Raw genomic sequence first — 18,657 nt, 5'->3', positions numbered from 1 at the left:
TTTTTTGGGCATACGAAAAGTATACAGACAAAGATAGAAAGATAAACTTTTGGCCTTGAATATAATTAAACATAATGTGGGTTATCGACACCTGCACAGTTTAAAGTCTTATTTACAAAGCGACATGCTGTGTCCGTGTCAATATATCATCGTATTATCTGTTTAAATTGTTTAAGCTAAACGTGATTTCGCAGCGTGAATGTGAGTATTCATGATCATGACTAGATCAAACAAGTTTCTAAAAATAGATGAATTTTATGCTGTCTGTTGTCAACGCTTCTGAATCACAGGTTCACAGATAAGCCAGAGCCTGAGAAAGGACATCTATTCTATAGGTATGCTACTTTTACCCGGTTGCGGGAAGTGGTATCCTAAAACGTGGGTAAAACCACGGGGAAAGGGGCACAGCATAAATAAACCAACTGTCATCATCCTCCGAGCCTTTTCCCAATCATGTTGGGGTTGGCTGCCAGTCTAACCGGATTCAGCTGAGTACCAGTGCTTTACAAGAAGCGACTGCCTATCTGACCTCCTCAACCCAGTTACCCGGGCAACCCGATACCCCTTGGTTAGACTGGTGTCAGACTTACTGGCTTCCGACTACCCGTAACGACTGCCAAGGATGTTCAATGACAGCCGGGACCTACAGTTTAACGTGCCATCCGAAACACAGTCCATGGTATCTTAGATATACTTAGAAAGTACATACAAACTTAGAAAAGTTCCATTGATTGCCTGACCTGGAATCGAACCCGCGTCCTCATACTTGAGAGGTTGGTCCTTTACCAGGCCACCACGACTTTTCCGTATAAATAAACCGACTGTATACAGCATTAACCTGATAATATTGTTTAACTACAATGTATGTTACGCAATAAGTTATCGTTTATTATGTCTTGTAGATATGACTCGACAATGTTGACACTACTTTTGGTTCTTATAAGTACTGAAAAAACAATACTCGGAAACGGTACAGCGTCATAACTAGGTAATATAAATATTTGTCTATGCATGCAAAAAAACAGAGGAAAATCCGTGTTTGCACTTGCAGTTTTTTCAGTTATTGCATAGGTACAAAAAAACTAGGCCAGTCATCATTTGGGATGTCCCTGACTATGTACGAGTAGCTATGTTTACTTAGTCATATATGTATATAGTTTTTATTTACATTATATAGTACTCGTATTTACTTGGCCGACTGATAAAATAAAATTAAATGGCATTCTGTCGTATTTCTAAAGCAAAACCGTTGCACAGACAGATGCAATTTGCTATATTCCGCTTGCGGTTTCACCCGCATCCCATGGCGACGACTAAGTTCAGACAACTTCAGCTTTATAATATTAGTTAATTAGTTATCTATAGTCCAATATAGAAGAAATTATCGAGGATGCAAGTGAAACCGCAGGGCCGGGTTAAAATAAAAAAGTTTAAATGAGTAGTTGGAGCGTACCTGCAGCTTGAGTTTATGTGCTTCAATAGGTATGACGTACATTATAGGCAGTTCGGTCACCAGCACCTTGGGGTGCGAGCGTCTGAGGCACGCCTCCTCCAAGTCCCAGCGTGCTCCTTCTAAGTATAAACCACGCACGTAGCAACCCTAGGGGAGATAGAGGAATGGACATTTTGAAAAGCGAATAATTTTGGCATCCTCCCGTCATCATCATGCTCCTGCCCTTATCTCAATGTTATTTGGGGTCGGTGTAGCATACAAAGTTGAAACAGAGAGGAAGAGCAGGGATCAAAAATGCTGATATCTTTTGAACAGCTTGGTCTCCACCAAATGACTCATTGCGCACTGACACACTAGATGCATTTGAGTACCAGCGTTTTATATGGAGAGAGAGCTGTTTAACCCTTCCGAAACTACAATTTGGTACTTTGGTAGGTTGCCGCAATGAAAAGGATGTATGGTGTATATACAGCAATGCTTCGCTCCTCCATATCTATTCCTTGGTAGTCTGGTAAGCTATCACAAAAAATTCGATATACACTCTTTTGAAGAAAAAGCGGGCACCTATGCAGAATTTCGATTTAAAGGACTTGATGCGCGACATGTTCCAGCCATTAAAACCTTTTGAAACACACGTAAAGTCCCTTAAATCAAGATTTCGAATAGGTGCCCTCTTTTTTGCAAAAGAGTTTATTAGGAGTACATACAGTGACAGGTCTCTCCTCGATCTCATCAGCGGATCTCCAGGCGGTGACGCGCGTGAACTGCGTGGAGCGGTCGAGCGGCCACGTGTACAGGCGGCACGCGATCTGGATGTGCGCGATCAGGTACGACTCCGGGATGTGAAGTCCTGATAGCCAGATCACTACTGGTTCTTCCATTGTCGCCTGTAAGGATTAGTTGGTAGATTTCAGAGACGAAAATTAACAAAAATGTTAATAGATGAACATCAGAAAACCATATTTTAGTAAATTCGTTATCGATCTATGTTATGAGGAGTTATGGGCCGCGGTGAATGTCACTAACGAATTTGCCTTGTAAAGCCTATAGGTTTTTTTATATTTATAATATACATATATGAAATATATATGGTCTTTTAAATCTAGGCTAATTTAGAGGCCTCGATTCGCAAAAAGCGGAGATTTGTCACTCTAGCAACCTGAACCCTACCTACAAGCCACCCACTGTCAAACCTTCTATAGCAAATGATTGATTCTGGAATGTTCTAAGCACGATTCTAGTAAAAGCTTACTCAGTCGGTATACTGCTTGGTCCTTGCAATAAAGCGGTCCATCCAGCCCGCGAGTACCTTGCAAGTAGCGGGGGCTAAAGACCGCCACACATGCGGCAGTTGTCCGTTGAACATACAATACTCACTGTCACACCTTCTATAGCAAATATATTACTCTGTAATGTGCCTACAATGTTCTAGGAAGATCTTACCCAGTCGGTATACTGCTTGGTCCGTGCAATAAAGTGGTCCATCCAGCCCCCCAGTCCCTTGCAAGTGGCGGGGGCTAAGGCCCGCCACACTTGCGGCAGTTGTCCGTTGAACATACAATACTCACTTTCAAACCTTCTATAGCAGATATATTACTCTGGAATGTTCCGACACTATTCTAGGAAGAACTTACCCAGTCGGTATACTGTTTGTACCTCGCAATAAAGTGGTCCATCCAGCCCCCGAGCCCCTTGCACGTGGCGGGGGCCAAGGACCGCCACACTTGCGGCAGTTGTCCGTTGAACATACAATACTCACTGTCACACCTATAGCAGATATATTACTCTGTAATGTACCTACAATGTTCTAGTAAGAGCTTACCCAGTCGGTATACTGCTTGGTCCTCGCAATAAAGTGGTCCATCCAGCCCCCGAGCCCCTTGCAAGTGGCCGGGGCTAAGGACCGCCACACTTGCGGCAGTTGTCCGTTGAACATGCAATATGAGACATTGTCTAATACTGCGTCCATGCCTATCTCGCCTGCTAATGCTTTGCGGAGGAGTGAGAGCGTTGTGTGCATCTTCTTTATAAGGCGATTGAATCTGGAAGTGGAAGTTGCTGTTTGTTATAAATGGACAAGTACTATGAAATACCTTAAATCTGAAGATACACCTAATGTTAAAGTTTGAACTGAGGAAATAGAGTCTTATGTGAGAGAGGAAAAGTTCAAATTTGGAGAAAATCGTTACTACGAGAAGAATTCGAATGGTGTGCAAAGAAAACTGCTAAGCTGGTGTTTTTGCATATATTTTTGAACATCTTTGGTCGGTACGAGTAGTCAGAAACTCAGAAACCTTAATGTCTGACAACCAGTTTTCTCAGGGTATCGGGATGCTCGGGTAACTTGGTTGTAGATAGGCTGTCGCTTCGTGCCGACCCCAAATAAAATAACAATAAGAGCAGGAGGATGATCTTAGACACCAATGACTGTGTTTCGGATGGCACGTTAAACTGTAGGTCCCGGCTGTCATTGAACATTCTTGACAGTCGTTACGGGCAGTCAGAAGCCAGTAAGTCTGACACCAGTCTAACCAAGGGGTATTGGGTTGCCCGGGTAACTGGGTTGAGGAGGTCAGATAGGCAGTCGCTTCTTGTAAAGCACTGCTACTCAGCTGAATCCGGTTAGACTGGAAGCCGACCCCAACATAGTTGGGAAAAAAGGCTCGGAGGATGATGATGAAGGGCAGGAGGATGATGATGATGATTTGGTTTAAAGGATGTTATGTACCTCTCCAGCTCCTGCAGCAGCACGACGAGCGTGGGCGTGATGTTCATCTCGAACTGCTTGCGCACGCGCCAGATCTCGTAGGGCGCCGGCAGCTTGCTCAGCACGTCCACCGCCGTGCCGTCGATGAAGTCCTCGCGGCTCATCGCGCCGCCGCCCTCGCCTGTGTTATGTGTTATAGTGATTCAACGAATTATAATCTAGTAATTTTGCTGTCGAAAATATATTGACCATCCCTGACGGCCTTTTCACATTGGCGGATTTTCAGAGCCGAAAATCCGAGCAGCATCGCTTGGTAGTAATTGTAAGGTAACGCGGTGTCCTGCGTGAGCGACGAACGCGACGCGACGCGACGCTGCGAACGCGACGAACGCGATCAACTCAAAGGAATTCCCTACATGCGGCCTATGTGACAGTCTGCGGCGAGACGCGACGTAACGCGTACTTGTTTTGAGGGCGACCAGACGCGACACCGCGAACTATTCAGAAGCGTTGATTGTTGTGGGACAAAAAAAACATAAATATTAAAGAAATCGTTTATTAGTACAAACAAGTTGGAAGATTGTTGCTGTCTGTACTTTAAATATGAACTTTCAAGCAAAATTGTAACACAACTTCTCCATGATTTGAGAAGTAATGACCAAAATCACGTAGGACATCTGTCGCGTATAGCATCGCGTCGCATTACGTCGCGTCGTGTTGCGTCGCGTCGCGTCGCGTTCGTCGCTCACGCAGGACACCGCGTAAGGGCGGTGTCGCGCGTATATGCAATTTCAACTGCCGGTACAAAAATGTTGAAAACCGAGATGCGGCGCGAGCATAACGTGCGACAAATCCGCTAGTGTGAAAAAGCTGTAAACAGTTTTTGTTAACCCACGGCAGACAATTCCGGCTATACGATCTACAGAGTTAATAAACAGCTTAGGTACTTCAGTATCGTTTAACTTAAGTTATAAGGTACGCCGGTCTGTTTATTTGTGTATGAATAGAACTTACTTTGAACGATGCCTAGCAGCATAGAAAAGAAATAAAAATACATTTAAATAAATTGTTCATTATGAATCAAACATTTAAACCCTTTTTCGTTTGTACTTACGGTCCCACACTTTTACTAAGGCCGCGTGGAAAAAAAACGTAATATCATCAACTAACACACACAAAAATATCATGTATTTTACCTTATATGCAAATAAATGTTTCTTTCTTATAAATCTCATCAGAGAGGAATTGTTAAAAATATCGGGAAACAGGCTAGGTTAGGCAGGCTAGCGTCCAAAGAGGAGCGACGAGTACAGAACGGAGCGGAAAGGGGCAGGGTAGGCTCATCAACATGCGCATACGCATTCACTGAGCATTCACTCTCCATGCCATTCGATTAGGTAAAGCACCTCTCCCCCGCCCCGCCTCAGTGGAACCGCAGCCTTATCACTATAGGCCCAGTGTCTGTTTACTTACTGGTTTGCGGCTGTAGTTCGATGAGATGTCCCCACATCTCCCGCACTGCCTGGCTGAAGTAGCCGATCTCGGCGTTCGGGTGCAATCCAAACACTTCGGGCGTGTTCGCCAAAGGCAGGATGTCGATGAATTCTGTCAACATAATGAAGCCAAAGATCAAATAAGTACCAAAGATTAGAAGAAAACAACACAGGAAGTCATATAGAATTAATATGTCATACAAATTGATTAATATTTAATATTCTATCCTATATTCTATTCTAAATGGTCATTCTGAAGAAAAAGACACATGGTTTTCAAGAAATGCTTCGCCAAAGAAGTCAAACTTTTATAGTTGGGTCGAATACTGAAAAAACGTCACCCAATTTTAACTGCTGTTCAAACAACCTTCGTTTAATTTACATTACATTACGTAAATAGTTGCGACAGGAAGATTTCAAGTGAGAAAAGTTAGTCAGTCTTAGACCTAAGAATCGAAGAACATCTGCATATACTTTAAATAGACCCAACATATCTTACCAATGTACTGTTCCTTCTCTCCATCAGGCGGTATGACGTAGTCGAATACTGCGTCGTGATAGAAGTGGAAGGGCTGGAACTTGTCGAACAGGAAGTCGCCGAGGTACTCCTCCATGTACGTGCCCACTGTGCGACGATCGTAGTCGTCTATTACACGACCGCCGTACATCACCTGACAATAATCACATACATACTTAGGGTATACATATTTCCATTTATTTGAACGCAGCATTTCAATGCTATAGTTCGGCCATTCAGAGAATGCGTTCCTGACACGTCGCGATTGAACTGACGACGTAACTACATTCATTGATTATTGATATAATAATGTTGTTTTAATGCTCCTCAATTGTTAAAACGGTAAACAACCAGCAAAAATATTTTTATCGTAACTGCAACGCCATTGCAAAGTTACGTCGTCAGTTCAATCGCGACGTGTCAGGAACGCATTCTCTGAATGGCCGAACTATAAAAAACTTATGTCATAGTACCTACTACTACTCATTCCTGAAAGTTCACTGGACTAATACCCTAATAATCCTTGGTGCATTATCTTTCACTGATGCAGTCCAACATAATGAAGATGGTTTTGAGACGTCGATTCCTGTTTTGTCAATAGGCTATTCACAAAATGATCAAGTATAACAGGAAGTAACTAGGTATTTATGGTTATCTATGGTAGGTATAACAGAAATATATACAAAAAATAACCACCTACCTCTCCAAACAGATACTTGAGCGTGGCCCAGGGTATAGGTCCCTTGACGGCGTAGCACCTGTCGAGGTAACATTGAAGGATCTGCATGCACACCATGAAGTCAGACTCGCTGAAGTCGTATGAAATGTTCCAGCCGATCTTGTCGTACTTGCGACGCTCCTGGCAAATATTTTCAAGTCAATGCTTCGTCTTAGGTAGCAAAATAATAAAAAAAGCCAGTTCATTGACTAGCTATTTCTTACGGCTTCGCGGCTAACTACGGTTCACCCGTATACCGGGAGAACTTATAACCGTAAAATATAATATATTACAAAATATAGCCAGAAATAATACATATACTTAAAGTAAAATATTTTTCAAAAGGTGTATTATATAATCAAAAAACAAATTAATCAACTTATTTTGGAAGATTAAGGTTTCAAGATTGTTAATATCTATTAGAAAATTCTGACAAGCTGTAACAGGAGATAAACATAGATAAATTAAAAATAGTTTTGAATATTCTATAATGAGCTTCAATGCTTTCAAAGGTAAGAATAAAATTATTTTTAACCGAATTATAAAAAGATGAGGTTCACAATTTAGATGATTGTATTATTTTTAAGAATTAACTTATATTTCTTGAATCCAAATCAAGTTACCTGCACAACAGCGTGGAAGAAAGCGAGTACGTAGACGAGTTTCTTGAACTGCGGGTGCGTGCACTCCTCGAGCGCGTGAGAACGCATCTTGAAATACGTGTTGCGAAGATTCAACTTCAGTCCGTTGGGCGGCTCCGTCACCACTGTATGTAGTTGTTATTTAACAATGTCAATTACTTTACTTTATAAAGCTACTAGTTTGGGAAATAGATTAAAGCTCCTGAATGTTACCAAATGGCCTCCATAGTGTATTAAATAAATAAATTCTCCAGTTTGGAGAAGGAAAAGGATGTCATACACATACATGCCAAGAATGCTTAAATGTAAAAGAGAGTGTAACTTTACAGAAAGATAGATGCAGTTAAGATACACTTAGCTTACAGCGTTTACACACCAGATTTTCCGTTCGATGCTTTTACAACACATTTACATTTTAAATACATTTCCACTTTTCATCGTTTGAATCGGTATTTTTTATTTTAATTAATTTAATTCACAATATAATATGTAGTTGTTTATGAAAAATCTACTTGTGTGAAAACACTGTTAGATTTGTCTTAGACAAGGACAAGGACTTAGAACATTGCATAATCACGTGGCCTTTTCAATACTCAGTTTTTGAAAAGCCTCTTGATATATTTGTAGCACCAGTCATACCTTTAAGCGATCTCTGCAAGATCCCAATAGGGAACGTAGGCGTGGGGTCAGTGGTGAGCCACAGCCGGTACTCAGGGTGCGGCTTCGTCATCAGCTCCAGTTGCTTCTCAAGCTCCCGTAGGAAGGATACGAGGAGATGGCAGTTTTGTAAGATCAGCCACTGCCCGTGGGAGATTGCACCTTCTAGGAGAGCCAAGGCCGTCTGGTGATGAGAACAATATCCTTATTTTAATTAATTGATCTCAGCAGCGATAAATACTCGTTTTAGCAACAAAAAGCCGAACGGATTCCTTGCCTTATTTTTTCAGAGCATTAGTTCAGTTCAAACCTGTTTGAATTTCTACATTATTTAAATTCAGTAACTTGAAGAGTAAATTATAGCGACCAACGACTATGTCACTGAGAATGAAATCTTATTGCAATCTGTCTGTATACGCATTGGAATGAATGGAATGAATTTAACAAGATTGCTGATGCAGCGAGCTCTTACAACCTAAATTAAATATGAATTATTTCCTTACCGCTTCCTGCCCTTGTCCAAGCGACAGATACTTGAACTTGCCGCCGCCGAAGCCGCACCTATCGGCCAGCTTCATGAGATCAGCCGTGGGATCTGAACCGGGACTTAGGATGAAAACCACCGGTGTGAACGGTGTTGTCTGCTCGAATATCATGTCCAAACTGCAAAATTATGATAAGAAATGTAATAATTTGGAGAATGAATTAAGTAGCTTCTAAATCTGTTGAAGTACGATTGTAAGTTCGGCGAGATGTTCTTCCATAACCGTTAACCAAAGAGAACATGGCAGTATATAGGACAAAATTATCTATAGGTCGAATTAAATTTGCCCACGGCAACAACTTTTACGTCTAGCCTGTTGCTATATGCAGCATGATGTTTGCGCTAGCAGCACGCAAAGATTCAAGGGAAGAGAACAGCGGGACATCTAGCTTGTCAGGTAGATACAGCAGGCCATGTCTTAGGATGGGTTGCAACATGTGGTGGTTAGGGTTATGTTACCGTCATAGTTACATGGCGCATGGCCATATAGACCGACCCCATTGATCGGCGCAGGCTTCCAGCGAACCTTTATACGGTTGAACTGTAGAGGAGAGAGCTGATAAAGATTATGAAAAGACAATTTATCCATACCTGATGACGGGCGGCGTGATGTACTCCTCGCCCATGGTGACGGTGATGTAGTCGGTGAGGGCGCGGTAGATGCGGTCGACGCGGAAGCAGCGCAGCAGCATCAGCAGCTCGAAGGGCTCTAATGTGTCGCGGTACCCGCCCGGGATGTCCGCTGACTCCGGAGTGTCGCTGTCGAACCACTGTGTAAACAAAATCAAAAATCGTCTATGAAAACTAGGCTGCAAAACCAAATTAGCACTTTTGAACGTTAGGTATTTACAAAAGACAACCCCCAAAGTCCACCCTACACTACTTCCTATTTTTTTGCTAGGAAAAAGAAGTGGTAACATAATTCTGATATTAAATTGTTAGAAATCTGTAAGGCGTCTCGCGTGGGTGAATTATCGCGAAACCGTTTGCCAAGCGACCCGGGGCACGTAGAAAACTTGTAGAGGAATCAGCTATTTGTTTTATGTAGGTTGTTATTTACTTCATAAAAGTACATTTTGGATTATTGGGTTTATCGTTCAGTAGATCCTAGATACATAATGTCTCACGTTGTAATGATTCTTTGTATATAATGGTAAAAATACATATAAAATATAATTATATTGTGTGGTGCTAAGCGCACATACCTCTTGCCATTCGGGCAGTTTTCGAGAAATATTATCAGGCAAAGCAGCGAAGGAATTCTGGAAGTCCAAACTCAGCTTCATGACATCTTGCCAACCCTGCAGAATTAATTCTTACATGTATTCAGATTAAGTATTATTTCACAATAACCAGATACTTTGCTATCGACAATTTGATGGCCTTTTTCTGAAATGTCATCCGCGATTTTATTATTACCCCCCAAAGTAAATATATCTATAATATGTTTAATTATTCGAAATAATATTACTTTAAAGTTTTTTCCCTCGAAACGCCAATGTTACCTCTGGAAACAGTATCAAACAAAAACTTTAAATTAAAGTACCTTTTTTTTCTGATAGGAAATCATTAAATTACTCCTCCAGCTGTGGGAAAGCAGCGTGAGGGATGTCAGGAGTGTCAGACTCTTACCGACCAAAAATGCATCGTGTTCTTTCGTAGGCCTTTTATGTACCAGGGCCGCGGTAAGTCGAAAGTAAACCGACCTGCGACGGTATCCAGGAGGCGGGACAGGCTCTCGCCGACTTCTCCAGCGCCACGTTACCCTTGATGAAGAAGTCTAGTTGCGCCTGATTGACGCGGTCGTCGCTCTGTTCTAGCTTGATGTTCATTTGGAACGAGAATAGTAGCTTGTGGCGCTCGAATATACCTGTGTTGGTTTAGAAGTATATTAAACACGAACAAAGTTGGGAAGGCCCAAGTTCGACAAAACAAACGTCAGTTTTCTCAAAAAAAAATATTATCTATTTTCACGTTCAATTTTAAAAGTAAACAGTTGTTTTACGAAAAACTGACGTTTTAAAGCTGTCGGTGAAAACGGTCATTAAAATTAAATAAAACACAAAGAAGTAGAAAGAATAAAAAGCTCAAAAAAGGCTCAGCACATATGTTAATAAATAAACTCAATTTGAAGAAAATGAAGGTCTTACCAGTACATCCATAATCATACACATTCTTGGTAAGCATATCAATAATGTTTTTCAATCGTTTCGTCAATATAACATTCGGCATAGCTTTGCGCAGTGAGAATGAAAACACCTGTTCAAACAAAAAAATCGTACATTGTTAAAAAAAATCCTTTTTTATTTTTGTAAATATGTAGATTTAATATATTGAATAATTATTTATAAATAGTAATTTAAAATAAAATTTAGATTCTTGATAATTGAGATAAAAAATAGGTCGTTATCAAAGTCAAATCATTTATTTCACTTAGGCCTTTACAAGCACTTATGAACGTCAAAATTATAACTAAGTTTGATTTTAGTTGCCCATTCCAAAACTTGATTATCACAATTACATGACAATTTACGATATGGACGCAAAATTCTTCTACTACATCGCCAACGTCCATACCACGTTGAATACACCGGTTCTCGTCCGATCACCGAAGTTAAGCAACATCGGGCGCGGTCAGTACTTGGATGGGTGACCGCCTGGGAACACCGCGTGACGTTGGCTTTTTTTATATTTTGCACTTTTTTTTAATATGAGCAAAATTTTTGCACAATTGCGCAAAATTTGCGCAACTACTTTTGACTAAGTTTGAAGTAGAATACTTACATCTAGGTATGACGACAGTGAATATTGATACATGCTGTTGACTCCCGCCATATCTGATAGCACGAAGAACAGAATGGAACCGCGCTTGGCGACCGGCCGGTAACCATCACGGAGTTTCTCTATGTCCTTGGTCGTTGTCTCTGCTAGTTCCAGTTTTTCCATCACCTGGACGCAAGATATAATGTCACAATCAAGCAAGTAGTTTTGTTGAAATTACTATAAAAGTAACTATGTCTGCCATTATTATTTTTATTTTATTTTGGCATTACAAACAGTAGCATAATCTAATGAATAATAATTGTTTGCTATGCCTGAAATTTGGTGCACAGATACAACTTTTTATGGATATACTTTTAATCCGGGTGCTGGAAGAGAAGAGAATGGCCAGCTCCCGCATCAAGTCCTCGAGACCTGGGGGCCGATTCTTCTAATTTTACTTAAGCAACACACGATTCACGTTCGACTGCGATCCAATCCCGACTCGTTTACGATTGAAACGTTTGTGGCATTCCGCTATTTTTTCTTTGAAATAAACGTTTTTATCCTTTTCTGTCATTCAATAATTAATCATTTCGTCTGCAAATTATTAACTATTGCAATATGATTGTAGAGCAAACTACCGTATAGATCAAAATCACCAAAATAGCAGACCAATCGCAAACCAATCGAATGTCGTTGGAATACGATTGGTCTTATATTAATAGCAGAATGTCCGATATGGTTAAAACTGCTATTGCGATCATATTGCGATTCGATTTCTATTCGATTTTGACATTATTAACTTAGAAGAATCGGGCCCCTGATAGAAGGCTCTTGTTGGCGCTGGTCTCCATGATGAGGAGCATCTAGTATAGCATTGCTCACCTCAGCAGCTTTAGACTTGGTGTTCTCCAGCGTGTTGACAAGTTCTACGTTGTCCAGCATGTTGCCGGTGGAGGTGGCCAGCTCTCGCAGCAGCGAGTCCTCGAGACCTGATAGAAGGCTCTTGTTGGCGCTGGTCTCTATGATGAGGCTTTCACGCTGTTCTTCCAAGTCCGAACGCTCGGCTCGTACTACTACGCTAAGGAGCTGGTCTTCTAAACCCTGAAGCATGCGGGTCACATTTAGTATACAGTTTTTAGGTAGGGTACATTTGCGAAGATTTTTGAAAGTGTAGGATAATCTTGATAGGTGTCCAAATAATGGTAAATAAGAAAAAAGAGTTCGATGGAAATACTATTTCATGTTATACATACATGACTGATAATAAGATTTGACAGTTTTTGACAACTTAGTGACAATTAAAATTAATGCGGTAGAATAATAGCGAAAATTAATGTACTAGGCTGTTACATGTCAGCTGTTTACTTCTCAATTAAACAAAAACTGCTGAAAGTTTTAGTGTTTGATCCCCATTTCCTGACTACACAATTTTAGTGCGTCAGTACAAACCTGCACAGTGACAGTATAGTTGATGACCACAGCCTTAGAATACGTGGCGGGGTTGAACTGCGGGTTGGACAGCTTGGTGGTGAGGTACATGCGGAAGTTCGGGTCGTAGTCCACCTCCGTGCTGCCCAGCATCACGAATGTGCGACCGCTCTCCACTGGGAATAGAATGAGGTTAGGTAAGTACAAAGTCTTTTGTCAGTACATGGAAGGCTTACATTTTTCTTTCATAAAGTGGTGTGCGGTTAGCAGTAAGTCATGGTGGTAGTGAATCTTACATAAAAGTTCATGGAGTGTGGCACTAAGTGTCCAATTTACCACAACAATCATCAGTGCTTGCTTTATGCACACGCAGGTTGTAAATTATGTCGAATGGTTACAGTTTAAGTTGTGTAGTGTCGAAAGACATGAAAGAGTGTCAGGTCCGAGAACGACGTCACGAATAGAGCGAAGTGGAGAAGAAAAATAAGGAAAGCTGACCCCACCACCATGTGGGATGCATAGCAGGAAAAAGAGAGAGGTTACAGTTTAAGTTGTCTATAGTAATAATGTTAAAAATAGATAACTGCCCCTAACTTAATAATATGTGCTTTATTTCACTAGCTAGTATTTCGTCATAGTTTATTACGTACATTTAATATTTTTCTCCAACACGTTATCGACCACAGGATCTATGTACTCGTTGACATCTTGGAACAACACCGGCATGCCGTATTTTATAGCCATCTCCAGTTGGCGCAAAAACTGCGGGTCGTTGAACGATAGGACCTGAAAATATTATTGTTTTAATACAATTTCTTATAAGCGAATTTTTACTTAGATAATGCGCAGAATCGTAAAATTATTTCTCAGCAATTAACAAGTTATTTTTGTTAATAATTGCGTGCAAGTCAATTTCGGCCACAAGCATTAGCGCAGACACAGGTACACTCATTATTCTTTCCCTCTCATAGCCCGATGGTACAGCAATCCGACCCATTTACGCTCGGGTGTAGTCACCAACTTTACTTGATCTTGAGAGTCTTCCATTACGCTAAATATTGAATTAATACGCTATTTTTAACAACTCAGTGAACAAGCTGTACGATGTCCATGCACCAATTAAAAAGGTAAGGATAAAACGGCCACCAGCTCCGTGGATGACCAGTCTTATCAAGATTGCCATGCGTAAGAGGGACCGGGCGTTTCGCAAGTTCAAGAGGGAACGCACGGATGAAAACTGGGTTCTGTATAAGGCTGCTAGGAATCGGTGTAATCTGATGATACGCAACGCTAAACGCCGCCATATACTTAGCAATGTCTCATCATCGACTTCTGCTGATATCTGGAAGTTCCTAAGGACTCTGGGTATTGGCAAATCGCGACATTTAGACCTACCTAGTTCTATAACTTTAGATGCTTTAAACAATCAATTCAGCACATCTTCCCATTTGGATTATTTAACCAAACAGGACACTCTCAACTTTATATCAAGTCTAACGCGTCCTAATATTAATCCTTTTAAGTTTCAGCCAGTCGATGAGGGAGAGATCAGAAGAATTATCCTATCCATTAAGTCTAAAGCGATGGGATGTGATAACATCAGTCGCCAAATGATTATTTCCATCCTTGTCCCGATCCTTCCTGTTATCACCCATATCGTCAACTATTCCCTCTACTCTGGAACTTTCCCGTTGCTTTGGCGTAAAGCGTTCGTACGTCCTCTTCCCAAAATTTCCAGCCCCACTCTCCCCAGTCATTTCCGTCCAATCTCCATTCTTCCCTTCCTGTCCAAAGTGCTTGAGGCTTGTGCTCATAAACAATTTGCGCGTTTTATTTATGCAAATAAACTCATTAGCCCGCTACAATCTGGGTTTAGGCCAGGCCACAGCACTTCCTCTGCCCTCCTTAAAGTGACTGGCGATATTAGGCGGGCTACGGAAGATGCTAACCTAACAGTGCTGGTTCTAGTCGACTTTTCGAATGCGTTTGTAGGAAGAAATATAAATGGGTTTGGTATTTACATCGATATATTTACATAATATTTACAAGATAAATTGAGACAATAAAAATATACATTTTCTTCCTACCAAAGAGAAAAAAACCGACTGCCGACTGGTTTGACAAGTCTTCATTTTTACGAACGTAGCTGCCAAACCAGCCGGCCAGTACCAATAAGTGGCGAAAGAGGTAGGTCACCACATCACCCCCCCCCAGAGACCTTCAAGGGCGATAATAAGCTGGGAAGTGGACGCGACGTCCTGACCGCGTCGTTCTGATGACGCCATCGTCAGCCGAAGGTAAGCCTCGGCTATCCGCGTCAGGTGAGTAGTGATGAGTGTTATTGTCGAGTGGGCGTGCGAGTTCCACCGTTTTACCCTGAGAAGCCGGCGCTTTGGTTCGCGCAGATGGACGCGCAATTCGCGCTGGCGAACATCAAAACGATCACGTCGGGGTCACCAAATGTAGGAAGAAATATAAATGGGTTTGGTATTTACATCGATATATTTACATAATATTTACAAGATAAATTGAGACAATAAAAATATACATTTTCTTCCTACCAAAGAGAAAAAAACCGACTGCCGACTGGTTTGACAAGTCTTCATTTTTACGAACGTAGCTGCCAAACCAGCCGGCCAGTACCAATAAGTGGCGAAAGAGGTAGGTCACCACACGTTCAATACCGTCAGTCACGATATCTTACTATCCATCCTATCCTATTCGATGGTCTCTTCTGAAGCTCTAGATTGGTTTTCTTCTTATCTTCGGGATCGCCAGCAGTCTGTTCGGGTGGATGAAGGCTCATCAAGTTGGTGTACATTGAATGTTGGCGTTCCACAAGGCGGCATACTCTCACCTCTTCTATTCTCGATATTTATAAATCTACTCACTCTCGAGCTTCAGTGTTCGTATCATCTCTATGCCGACGACTTGCAGCTTTACCGTCACACCAAGGCCATTGACTTGACTGATACTATTGACAAAATTAATGCTGATTTAGAAGTGGTGAAGACTTGGTCTGATAGGTTTGGGGTGGTGGTTAACCCTACCAAGTGTCAAGCCATCATTATTGGGGGTTCGAGAGCTATGAGCAAAGTTGATGGTCTTGGTTTACCAACGTTAGTGTTTAACGGGGTTAACATTCCTTACAGCTGCACTGTGAAAAATCTTGGCCTACACCTTGACTCCACGCTGAATTGGCAATCACAGGTTGCAGCTGTTAGTCAGAAAGTGACCAGCACGCTGCGGTTCCTCTATCGCTTGAAAAATTTTCTCCCAGTTAACGTGAAGGCGACGCTTATGCAAACTTTAATCTTTCCCATAATCGACTATGGTGATGTTTGCTACTATGACCTGAATGCAGATCTGCTCAATAAACTTGACCGGCTTCTCAACAATTGCATTCGATTCGTTTTTAATCTCCGCAAGTACGATCATGTGTCAGCCTATCGAGCGCAACTTAAATGGCTACCGATAAGACAACGTCGTGTGATGAGGGCATTAACTACTCTTTTCTCTATTCTACACTCTCCCTGTACGCCTTCTTATTTAACTCCTCACTTCCAATATATATGTTCTCAACATAGCAAAAATCTCCGCTCCTCTAATAATCGTCTTCTTCACTGCCCTGCTCACCGGTCAGATATCATTCACTCTTCCTTCTTTGTTAAATCTATTCTTCTCTGGAATGAGCTACCTCTGGAAGTCAGGATGGTTAACAGTCGTTATACATTCAAAAAGAAATTACGCGACCACATCCATAGGAAATTGGCAGAATCGCTACCGTAGATTGTTTTTTTTTTATCTATTTCTTTATCTCTCCTGGCAATTATATGTATGTATGTATATTATGTATTATTATCTATATATATATTGTATACTTTTAAACTAACTATCCAAACAAAAACCTTGCACCTACCACTGCTATTTCTCCACCACCTAAAGGTAGACTGGGAGAAAACGCCTAAGGCGTTAAGTCCGCCATTGTACGAAATGTGCATGAAGTATAAATAAATAAATAAATAAATATTATTACTAATTTCTCATAAGTCAGTTACAAGCAACGTCACTAACCTTGAGATTATTCTTAGTCTCTTTCCTCTTGATCCAGGACAGTGCTTGTGTCTGTGGGTCGATACACAGCGGGAACCGCGACGCTCGCGTTGTTAGAATGCCGTTCTGTACGGACAGCTCGTCTGGAGGTAGACCTTCCGAGTTCCAACTGGAAGTTTTGATAAATTCATATAAAATACCGACCTACTTACTAGCTACCAAAATACATAAAGAGGCATGAAAGTCTCCATTTTATTTTGTAATTTCTTAATTCTATATATCTACAGTTACTACTGCGGTTTTTTGCGAATAGAAGCCCCTTTTTAGCAACCTTTTAAGCATACAGCAAAGTTTTAAGATTTCTCCGAATCGATTTATAAATAAAAGTTTCAATTACATTTTATTCATAAAAAAATACAGAAAAAGTTTTATATACCACATTAACAAACTACTCACCCACTAATCTCAACCTCATTAGTCAAATTCTTCTCAATCGTAAAAGGCGTGGTCAAGGGTATTCCCCTCTCTAGCACATCACCCAACCAGTCCTCATATATCATGGTCTGTCTGAACGAGAATGAGAAAGGTCCCGCGTAACTCAAGAACGATGCTGATAGAAGACAGTTGCCGATCAAGCGTGATTGTTCCACGTATAAAGCTGCTAAGTCTTCGGTCCAGCGTTTCTGTTCGCTGGATAAGCCAGACATGAGCTTATCGGCGGCGATTAATCTGGAAAAAAAGATTCTTTTCATTGCAGTCGAGAAATAATTACATGTGTAAATTAATTGGCTTGTGGACAATCTCTCGTGTTTCATGACAAGTATAAACACTTCTTGTAGTTTACAAGTTTAGATCAAAAGCTGTTCGCTATCAGCACCACCCAAAAGTGGATCCATATTTTTCATCACGAATACTACACAAAAACATCAAACTTCGCCAATTTGCCCACTCGTAGCTCTTGAAACCATTAAAAAGAATAGAAAATCTTTGAAGGCATACCTCCTCATCATAATATCAGTTTCCTCCTGCAACTCCTGTCTCCTTAGCATAGCCGTTTCATATTTATTATTGAGGCCATCCAAGGTCCGTTGTAATCGATCTATCTCCCTATTCAGCGACGCTAAGTAGTTACAAGCTTCAGTATACTCTTTTTCGAGAGCTTCCACTTTGTCCTTCTTAGGCTTAACTTCTCTGTATACGGCGCAGTAACCGAGCACCGCTATGACGAATTTTAGAAGACCGTATCTGCGAAAGTGGAGTAAATAAATAAAAAAATTTGGATCTTTGCTTAGGGCAATAACGAACTGGTTGTGTTTCTTCAGTATGCTTGTAAGAAAAGACGAAATTAGAGTTTTAGTTTTGTGACATGACCAAAGATCCGCGGCTCTACCACTACGGTAGAGCCGCCACTACGGGCACTGCGAGCCGGCAGCCCTAATTTACTTGTGGCGTCACAACTTATTTCTTTTTTAGGTACTCTTATGTATACTCCCCTGCGTATGTCCTTATATACTCATCCAATGTACTCCCTTATGTACGGGAGTACAATATATATGTCCTATATTCCCTATGTATGTCGATTAGAAACTAACATCTCGCACATTACTTCTTCATAGTAGAAAACAGTTGCTGCATTTGAACTTCGTTATTTCCTTAAACTATAGTAAAACATCAAACACA

The 18,657-nt window shown here is 41.1% G+C and overlaps 1 protein-coding gene and 1 non-coding gene across 2 annotated transcripts in view; one reads left to right on the top strand and one right to left on the bottom strand.

Annotated features, from left to right (window-relative positions):
* Positions 1–18,657, bottom strand: part of LOC124638482 (dynein axonemal heavy chain 10) — a 73,365-nt gene that overhangs the window by 509 nt on the left and 54,199 nt on the right. The window contains exons 71-91 of the mRNA XM_047175454.1: positions 17,977–18,222; positions 17,434–17,706; positions 16,999–17,146; positions 13,575–13,710; positions 12,946–13,100; positions 12,379–12,597; positions 11,515–11,679; positions 10,881–10,989; positions 10,437–10,600; positions 9,936–10,031; positions 9,322–9,500; positions 8,690–8,849; positions 8,169–8,370; positions 7,512–7,654; positions 6,871–7,029; positions 6,153–6,324; positions 5,634–5,765; positions 4,182–4,341; positions 3,276–3,495; positions 2,161–2,340; positions 1,454–1,600 (exon numbers count right to left, since the gene is read on the bottom strand). Coding sequence (XP_047031410.1) covers positions 1,454–1,600; positions 2,161–2,340; positions 3,276–3,495; positions 4,182–4,341; positions 5,634–5,765; positions 6,153–6,324; positions 6,871–7,029; positions 7,512–7,654; positions 8,169–8,370; positions 8,690–8,849; positions 9,322–9,500; positions 9,936–10,031; positions 10,437–10,600; positions 10,881–10,989; positions 11,515–11,679; positions 12,379–12,597; positions 12,946–13,100; positions 13,575–13,710; positions 16,999–17,146; positions 17,434–17,706; positions 17,977–18,222 — 3,565 coding nt within the window. The remainder of the gene's footprint in view (positions 1–1,453; positions 1,601–2,160; positions 2,341–3,275; positions 3,496–4,181; positions 4,342–5,633; positions 5,766–6,152; positions 6,325–6,870; positions 7,030–7,511; positions 7,655–8,168; positions 8,371–8,689; positions 8,850–9,321; positions 9,501–9,935; positions 10,032–10,436; positions 10,601–10,880; positions 10,990–11,514; positions 11,680–12,378; positions 12,598–12,945; positions 13,101–13,574; positions 13,711–16,998; positions 17,147–17,433; positions 17,707–17,976; positions 18,223–18,657) is intronic.
* On the top strand, positions 11,294–11,412 carry LOC124638596. The gene has a single exon (XR_006985380.1). It is a non-coding gene; the product is annotated as a 5S ribosomal RNA (ribosomal RNA).

This window comes from Helicoverpa zea, chromosome 17 (assembly GCF_022581195.2).
Source record: "Helicoverpa zea isolate HzStark_Cry1AcR chromosome 17, ilHelZeax1.1, whole genome shotgun sequence".
NCBI classification, from domain to species: Eukaryota; Metazoa; Arthropoda; class Insecta; order Lepidoptera; family Noctuidae; genus Helicoverpa; species Helicoverpa zea.
This window is presented reverse-complemented; position numbering and strand designations above follow the sequence as displayed.